The sequence below is a fragment of the Octopus bimaculoides genome, chromosome 5, assembly GCF_001194135.2.
Source record: "Octopus bimaculoides isolate UCB-OBI-ISO-001 chromosome 5, ASM119413v2, whole genome shotgun sequence".
Lineage (NCBI taxonomy): Eukaryota > Metazoa > Mollusca > Cephalopoda > Octopoda > Octopodidae > Octopus > Octopus bimaculoides.
Genome location: NC_068985.1, coordinates 29811308 through 29820926, shown reverse-complemented (window position 1 = coordinate 29820926; position 9619 = coordinate 29811308). Strand labels below are relative to the sequence as shown.

The 9619-nt window shown below is 36.5% G+C and overlaps 1 protein-coding gene across 4 annotated transcripts in view; it reads left to right on the top strand.

The window, feature by feature from the left end:
* The window catches only part of LOC106868717 (plexin-A1), a 131946-nt gene that overhangs the window by 75216 nt on the left and 47111 nt on the right, over positions 1-9619 (top strand). For all 4 annotated transcript variants that reach the window (XM_052968251.1, XM_052968253.1, XM_052968252.1 and 1 more), the window contains exon 2: positions 2091-3179. In XM_052968251.1, the coding sequence (XP_052824211.1) occupies positions 2115-3179 (1065 nt within the window). In that variant the 5' untranslated portion in view covers positions 2091-2114. The remainder of the gene's footprint in view (positions 1-2090; positions 3180-9619) is intronic.

The following is a 9619-nucleotide window of genomic DNA, read 5'->3' as shown; positions in this document are numbered from 1 at the left end:
ATATATACAACGGGCTTCTTTCAATTTCTGTCTACCAAATCCACTCACAAGGCTTTGGTCAGCCCGAGGCTATAGTAGAAGACACTTGCCCAAAGTACCACGCAGTGGGACTGAACCCAGAACCATGTGGTTGGTAAGCAAGCTACTTACCACATAGCCACTTCTTTTAATTTTTTACTTGTTTCAGCCATTTACCTTTAAAGACTTTTTTCTTAGTCAAAGAAATCAACTCCAAGACTTATTCTTTGTAAGCCTACCACTTATTCTATTGGTCTCTTTTGCCAAGCTGCTAAGTTATGGGTTAGGGTTGGGGTTAACATCGGTTGTCAAGCAATGGTGGGGGACAAACACAGACACAAACAGTTTCCATCTACCAAATCCACTCACAAAGCTTTGGTCAGCCTGAGGCTATAGAAGACACTTACCCAAGGTGTCCCATAGTGGGACTGAACTCAGAACCATTGGAAGCTGAAAACTTTACAGAACATTAGTACGAGTTTCTTGTTCCAATCTGCAGATGATTGACAAGAAAGGATTTTCAGATGATGGTTGAATAAATATGGTCTGATGAAATATTTTTGTAACATGAAATAATTTGTAACTACAGTGTGATCACTAATTCATTTTACATTTTCTCTATATATATACATCATTCTACATTTTTGCATCAAGTACTATATGTTTTGATATTGTTTTTCAAACCTTTTATACATTTAGCAATTAACACAAAAAACGAAGACAACATGTGAAGATTAAGCTTCAACAAAGTTGAATGCTTAAAAGGAAGAGAAAGAGTCTTGACGTTTCAGATGCTAGTCCTTCATCAGGAAAAATCAAAAATTAAGAAAAGGTGGTAGCAGAGAAAAAAGGAGAAAGGGGTTAAAAGCTGAATGGAATGTGGTTCTATGGGGTAGAGTTTGGAAGGGAGGATGAGGTAGGGTGGTGTGCATGTATAGGAGGATATCTGTATAGGGGGAGATATGGGTGTGTGAGGTGCCATGGGTTACATGTGGTTCCTTGGAGTGTGTAGAGATGTACAAATACAGGAGAGTAGAGACATCTGATTTCTGCCATGCTAGCTTGGGTTAAACTAATATGTCATTGAGGTATTGTTTTACAGTTGGATACCCCTCCTGATACTAACCCTTATCTGTTTTTTTTTCAAGTAAAAAATCTTTTATTGCATACTTTTCCAAAGGCACGAAGCCACTAGACAATTTAGTAACAGGGGATCTGCCAATAGTAACACTGCTCAAAGACAAACACTCGTGTATGCAAACACACATATTCACCATACACGCATGCATACACATACACTTCTTTTTCAGTTTCTGTCCATCAAATCTACTCAAAGCTTTGATTGACCCAATGCTACAGTGGACAAACTTTACCCAAGATGCTGCACAGTGGAGCTAAAATCAGAAAGCATGTGACTGGAAAACAAAATTATTTTTATGCTTTTACTTGTTTCTGTTACTGGACTGCAGCCATGCTGGAGCAATGCTTTAACTGGTTTACCTAATCAAATCACTCCTTGTACTTATTTTTGAAGTCTAGTGCATATTTATTGGTCTCTTTTTGTTCAACAGTTACACTGTGGGGATGCGAACAAACTAACACCAGTTGCCAAATAGTGAGATAGAAACACATACACATGCATACACATATACTATGAGCTTCTGCTCAGTCTCTGTCTATGTAATTAACTCACAAGGCTTTAATTGGCCCATAGTCGCAATAGGCAACACTTATCCAAGGTGCTGCACAGTGAGAATAAGCCTGAAACCATATGATTGCAAACTTCTTAACCATACAACTATGCCTGTGAGTGTGTGTGTGTGTGTGTGTATGTACATACACACACAGACACATATACACATTTACAACAAAACATATCTGTTTTCAGATATGTCATAAATATGGAACAAATACTCTAGTTTCACTTTCTCTTTCCACCTCATCTCCATGTGTGTTTATTTAATGTATGCATGCTGGTATTAATGATAATGACAATGATGACGAATTTAATGATGAATAATATCAGTATATACTTTACTCATATGGTGCTTTGTTGTTTTTTCTCTTTTCAGACTGAACTTTAACATTATTTGAAAATGTCCCTTATCAACAGAGAAGCTGTTCTCTGTTGCTGGATGACCCTCGTCTGTCTTGGAACTGTACTTGATGCCATGGTAATAGAAAGGACGTTCCGTGACCCTTTTGAGCACCCACTTGAGCGAATGATCATGCATAATGAAACAGGAGAGCTTTACGTTGGTGCTGTTAATAATTTATTTAAATTATCTGCTGATTTGAAACTGATGGAAAATGTCATCACAGGCCCTGCTGATGACAACCCCAAATGCCCACCTCCACTTTTACCTTGCAAAGAACAAAAGAAAAGTACAAACAGCCACAATCAGGGGTTAGCATTTGATTACAGTCGTGACTCAATTATCGTCTGTCTGTCCTTGTTCCATGGTGCCTGTCATGTCCGGAAGCTGAGTAATGTCACTGCTGTTGATGAACAGATGCCAAAACCTATTGTATCAAATCATGAAGACAGCTCAACTGTATTCCTCACTGCACCAGGACCAAATGGTGATGCTCTTTATGTTGCTTCACGCTACAGTAACCATGGAAACAAGCGCTACCGTGACCTTGTGCCCTCTATCAGCAGTCGAAACCTGCAAACTCTGGAGTTCACATATAGAGATGCATCTGGAAGCAGTAAGGTTACTGTCCTACCCAAGTACCGAACACGGCATTTCGTGAACCCTGTTCATGCATTCTCACATGGAGGTTTTGTTTACTTCATCACAACCCAGCCACGCACAAAAGACCAAAACTCCCCACATGTCACAAAACTAGCTCGGATCTGTCAGAAGGACAAGAAGTTCGAGTCTTATGTAGAAGTTCGTTTGGAGTGTCGTCGTGGCAGTAAGTTGTACAATCTTGCCCAAGCTGGTTACTTATCAAAAGAAAGTGGTGGGAAGTTGTATGTTGCATTTGCCATGGGCAAGCTACAGTCAGATGCACCTGTACCTTATAGTGCAGTCTGTATTTATGATATGCAAGATGTGATTACGAAATTTGAAGAAAACATCAGAGAATGTCATAATGGTATTGGAGAAACAGGACTTCATTATTTACAACATTCAAAACCTTGTGAGAAGCGAGTAAGTTCTTTTTTTCTTTCTTATTTGTTTTTACTTTTTACTGGTTTTATAGATGGTTCATTCAGTTGCTACCTCTCACTTGCTGTATCTTTCTCCTCTTTTCTGACAATATTTCTTCACCCCTAAAAATAGTCTTTATATATATCATCATCATCATTTAACTTCCACTTTCCATGCTGGCATGGGTTAGACAACTTGATTGAAACTGGTAAGTTGGAGTGCTGCACCAGGTTCCAGTCTACATTTGGCTTAGTTTCTACATCTGGATGCCCTTCCTAATGCCAACCACACCAAGAGTGTAGTGGGTGCCTTTTACATGTCCCCAGCACCAACCACATCTTTGATTTCACTTGGTTTGACAAGTCATCTAAAGCATATATATATATAATGTTACTTAATACATCTCAACTAACCTGGATGTGTTGTTTATAACATCTTAGACTGTGGTAAACATCCCGAAAAATCATGCTAAAAAGCATAGAAGTTCTATTATTAGTTGATGAAATTTCATCAGTACACCAGTGGATGACACTACTGTATCGTGTGATTTAACCATATTGTAGATTATCAGTGGCAGCTAGCCAACCCAAATGCCAGACAGGAAATCAGTCAAATCAATGTAGAATAATATTGACTGAACAACCTGTGGTGCCATGGGAAGCTGGTGGTAATAGCTAATATTTTGGGTCATCTCATAAATAATGAGGTTTTTTATATGTCATTTATTTTTTTAAATTAAAATAAACAAAGTTCTTTTTTAATCTGAGATATACTCTTCTTCATTTTCTACAATGCTCTTCTATCTATCTGGTAAACTTGCAAGGTCCCTGTTCCAAAATTCACTTGTCCATGATGAAAAGTACTCCTCTAGTACTGTTCTGACCTGGTCTACAGAATTTGTATTTTTACTGTCCAAATGATTTTGAAGACTGCAAAATAAATGATAATCAGTTGGGGCAATGTCCAGTAAATATGGTGGGTGGGGCATCGTTTCCCATTCAAACTGTTCCAGCTTTTGGAATGTCATCCTTACTGTGTGTGGCCAAGCATTATCCTGATGGAAGAACACCTTTCATCTTGAAACCAAAGATGGTCGTTTTTCTTCTCACAATAGATCTCCTTTGTTATCATTTGATTTGGGTTTAAAAGTTCAAAGTGGACTAAACCCTTCATATCCCACCAAACAAATAACAATACCTTTCCCTTCCCACTGTCTTCAGCACTTGACATTTTTATAGAGAACCCATTTCTCGTCACCAGTCACTATTTGGTCCAAAAAAGGTTCATTTGTGAGATGTGATAGCAAAGAAGAGCACACATTCACTCTCTGCACACGATTTTAACTCGGAAAGTTTGTGAGGAACTTATTGACCCAATTTTCTGACTTTTCCGATGGCACGCAGGTGTCAATGAATGGTTGAATGACCAAATCCAAGCTTCTCTGCTAGTTAGAATGGATCTTGTTCCATTAGAGTTTGCAGGATGTCCTCGTTATTCTCTACAGATCTTCCAGGATACGGCTTGTCTTCTAGGTTGTAGTTTCTGCTTAGAATTTCTGGAACCACCATTGACACTGGCTTATGCTTATTCTCAGATCCCCAGATACTGCATTAATATTCCTCACACATTCGGTTGCGTTGTTACCTTTATTGAACTCATAAAGCAAAATATGCCGAATATGCTCCTTTGTCACTTCCGTTATAGCTTTAAAAAAATAACTATTAAAATCGAACTGCACTCTTCAAAACTTGCACTAAGAATAAGTACAAAATAAAATTACTACCTGCTTTTATAACAAGTTGATGCAGGTAGTTTATCCTGTGCCCCTCTGAGTTTTAGTTCATGCAATTGAAAAAAACGCATTATTTATGGGATGACCCAATATACACACACACACACACACACAGATATATATTTGCATAGATTAATTAGGCGGAGAACTGGTAGAATCGTTAACACGCTGGGCGAAATGCTAAACGGTATTTCGTCTGCCGCTACGTTCTGAGTTCAAATTCTGCCAAGGTTAACTTTGCCTTTCATCCTTTGAGGGGTCGATTAAATAAGTACCAATTACGCACTGGGGTCGATGTAATCGACTTAGTCCCTTTGTCTGTCCTTGTTTGTCCCCTCTATGTTTAGCCCCTTGTGGGCAATAAAGAATTTTAAAAATTGCTGTAAAACCTGGTATTGTTTAACATGTTGCTTAACCATCAAGTAGACTCTGAGTAAAGCTATGATGAGGGCTAGACTGCCCCATCTTTTTAATGGCAACATATAGAACTAAATTATCTAATGTGTCCTTTCTTCTTTGAAGATGGTGGAATGTGGGTTGGGATAGATTTGGCTGCTGTTTCTAACAGGATTGAATGACACTGTATTTGGTACAGACAAATCAAAAGACCAAGTCTTCAACAATGTTATCAGTTATAGTAATAATGATTACTCTCTTTGACCCAATACCACTAATATATAGAAAATGGTTGTATTGGGTTGGCAACTAAGTTCCTGCCGGTTTTTTTTTTAATTTCAATTTTTTAAAAGATTTAATAAAAAATAACAACTAATTAATCAATAATGTATTCACCCTTGTTGTTTACAACTTCTTCTGAACGTTCAACAAGATTTTCAATACCTCACTGGTAGAAATCACCCGATTTCAACTCGCAAAATTGATCCAACCAAGCTCTCAATTCTGCATCAGTATTGAACGAAACTCCACACATAGCATTTGAAAGAGATCGAAAGAGGTGGAAATCCGTTGGTGTCAAATCAGGAGAGTACAGCGGGTGTAGCAGCACTTCCTAGCCATGTGTTTGAATAGCTTCCTTGGTCATATTGGCAATATGAGGGCAGGTATTGTTGTGCAGCAGAAGAACTCCATGCTGCCGATTAGGTCTTTTCTCTTGAATAGCCGTGTTGAGTCGTTCCATCTGTTGAACATTAAGTTCCGCGTTGACCGTTTGGTTCTGTTCAAGCAATTCACAGTGGATAATCCTTTCTCAGTCCCACCATACTCACAACATCGTTTTACACAGATGAAGATCTTGTTTCACGCGCGGTGTTGCTTGTTTACCAGGGCTAAGCCATTCCTTATGTTGCTTCATATTGATGTACAGGTACCATTTTTCGGCACCAGTAACGATTCGGTAAAGAAATCGTTGCTTGTATCCATGAATTGAGCGGTGACGAGCAAGCAAACCAGCAGAGATTGTGGCTCGTTGATTTTTGTTGTTGTTACTTAAAACATGCAGAACCCATGCTCCATACTTCTGAACCTTTCCCATCGAATGAAGATGCTGCTCTATAGCAGTGTGGGAGCATTCCATTTTCTCTGCCAGTTCCCTTGTCGTTTGACGAGAATTTTCGTGCAAAAGTTGGTTTAATCGCTCTTCATTGAACTCAACTGGACAGCCAGAACGAGGTGCATCTTTGAGGTCAAAATTTCCATTTTTGAACTTGGCATACCAATTACGAGCAGTTCTTTCAGCTATGGCACCCTCTCCATACACAGCACAAATGTCGTGAGCAGCTTTTGTGGCCTTAGAACCTTGATTAAAAGCAAAACGAAGGAGGTGTCGAAAATGCTCGTTTTTTTTTTAACTTGACATTCCATTTTAATGATCTGAAAATAAACTAAAATTAACTAGAAAAAAACAAAACAAAATAGATTCCAAAATGATTCAAAACTAATATTCTTGAAAAAAATAGATTCCAAAATTTAAAAAAACAGCGGGAACTTAGTCGCCAACCCAATAAATGGTTAAATATATAAACCTTGTGTCTATTTTATTGACTCCTGTAGGAATGAATGGTAAGGTCAGCTCCTAGCTGAATTTGAATTCTGTACCTAGAGGGTTCAAACTAAATACATTTGAGAATCCTTATCCAAAATTCTAGTACCAAAAGTGTTATGGATTTCAGATTTTGTGGGAGATTTTGGAGTATTCTTTATCATTGCATCTCTAAAATAGGACAGCTTGGGAATGAGACCCAGTATCCATTTACATTTCATTATATAGCTTATACTTGTATGTATAAGCTATATAATGAATTAGTTAATGAAAGAGCCTCTGTGCAGTCACTTGACTTGCTAGAAGTAGAAGCCAAATTGCCCTGAAATCATACCAATATCTTCTTGAGTCCTTGATATACAAAATGAGGAGATGGTTTTCTCAATCAAGGATGTCCTAGGGCTAAACAGCAACAATTGAATAATCATGATTTCTGACATGAATACAAGACCATAAGCTTGAAGGAATGGCTATAAGCTGATTAAATCTACTCTTGCATGTGATTAGTGTTTACTTATTTCATGATTCTGGAAGGATTTGCACCTAGAAAGATTTAAACTCAGAGTGCAAAGAGAGATAACTTGATACTGTGTGGTTAAGAAGCTCACTTCACAACTACATGGTTTCAGGTTCAATCCCACTGTGTAGCACCTTGGGCAAGTGTCTTCCTACCACAGTGGCCGCAGAAACAGTGGTGGTGATGGTGTTGGTGGCATGAGTATCAGCAGAAGCGGTAGCAGTGGTAGTGATGAATATGGTGATTTTGGTGGTTTACCAATTCTATTATCCACTTCCCTTCTAATGGCAATAATGATCTCTAATATAGAGAAACCAAATGGTTTGAGAGTAGAATTTGAACTCAGGATATAAAAGACTTAACTAAATATTGCAAGGCTCCCTGAGGCTAATTCACCTGCAACAGCCATAATTATGTTGACTACTACTATTATAATCACAAGCTCATGGATTTTGATGAAGACTCACAATAAAAATGCACTTTTTTATGGTACTGTGCCAACAGTAAATTGCATTTATTGCTGTAATATCACCACTGTATTTCCAGGTATTGTGTTTGTGTTCCTGTATTTTTAACAACAAATAACTTGTTCTTATAATAATAATGACAGACTGATGATGGAGCCTCTATGAGGGCACTCGAATTGCTAGAAATAGCAGCTAAATTTTCTTCAACAGCTTAGTGAAAAAGGACATATTATAAAATGTAATCTGAGATGGATGGGATGGTTCCAGCTAGAATGCCTTTGATCATAGAGTAGTCATCTATATCAGGGGTTTTCAAACTTTTTGACTTGCGGACCCCTTTATATTTCAGGCTTTACCTTATAAACGCTTATGAAATGTATACATAAATATTTGCTTCAAATAACATATATTTTTACATTTATTTATTTAACAGTATTTAACAAATAGGTTTATTGTCAATTAAAAGATTTCGATTAAAAAACATATATAAAATCAAATTGCCCATAAAAAGTATTTGCGGACCACAGTTTGAAAACCCCTGATCTATATCATTGGTTTGATACTAAAAAAAGACCAGTAAACCTCTCTTATGTAAAAAAAAGTTGTGACATATTACGCTTATTGTAGTTGTATATTCATAATGAACACTACTCATTAAAGCAGCATTTTCATAGCAGTTCCACACACCTCTTGGGGTAGTGTACTTACTAAACTCCATTTATTGTTGTAATGTATCCATAGTAAGTATCATTAGCTGTGACAATATTCCCACAGTAATCCAACTATTGTAGAATATCTTCAATATACACCATTTCTACATATGGTAGACTCCACTTTCTGTGGTGGTCTATCTTTGGTAACATTTCTTTATAAAAATGATATCATTATGGGCCACAATCCAAAAATAAAAGCAAATTGTAATACAGTGTGTCTGAAAGGATGCTTTTGTACATCACACAGTCCACAAGGTCTCTCACCTCTCATATTATGGGAGGTTTTATTGGTCCTTTGTCAAGAAGATCTCTAATAACATACTGATCTCATACAATATTCAATATTTTTTCATCAAAATGTTCCATGTTCAAAGTTACATTTGCAAATGGCAAAACTGGTCTTCCTCTGAAGTTCTTATAATTTGACAGATCTTGTGTGTGTGCATGTGCATGCACTTGTGTGTGTTTGTGTTGTTATTGCAGAATGTATCATTAGGATCCTCTCACTACAGAAACTTCAGTTTTTTTTTACCCCACTTCCAAAGTGCATGCATTTTGTTGCAAAATGTTTAAATATAAATAAGATAGAACGAAATAAAATTTGTTTAACAATAGAACATTTTGTTCTGTATTGGATGATGCTCAGTATTCAAATATTCTCTGTATGGAAATAATCCAAAAACAATTATTCTCTCCTGCTGTTAAAACTTTTTTTCCTTTAGAATCTAGCCTCAAAGAGTAATATCAAAACTATGCCTGGAAGGACAGCAGTGAATTATTATTATTATTATTATTATTATTATTATTATTATTATTATTATTATTATTATTATTATTATTATTATTATTAATATTATTATTATTATTAATATTATTATTATTATTATTATTATTATTATTATTATTATTATTATTATTATTATTATTAATATTATTATTATTATTATTATTA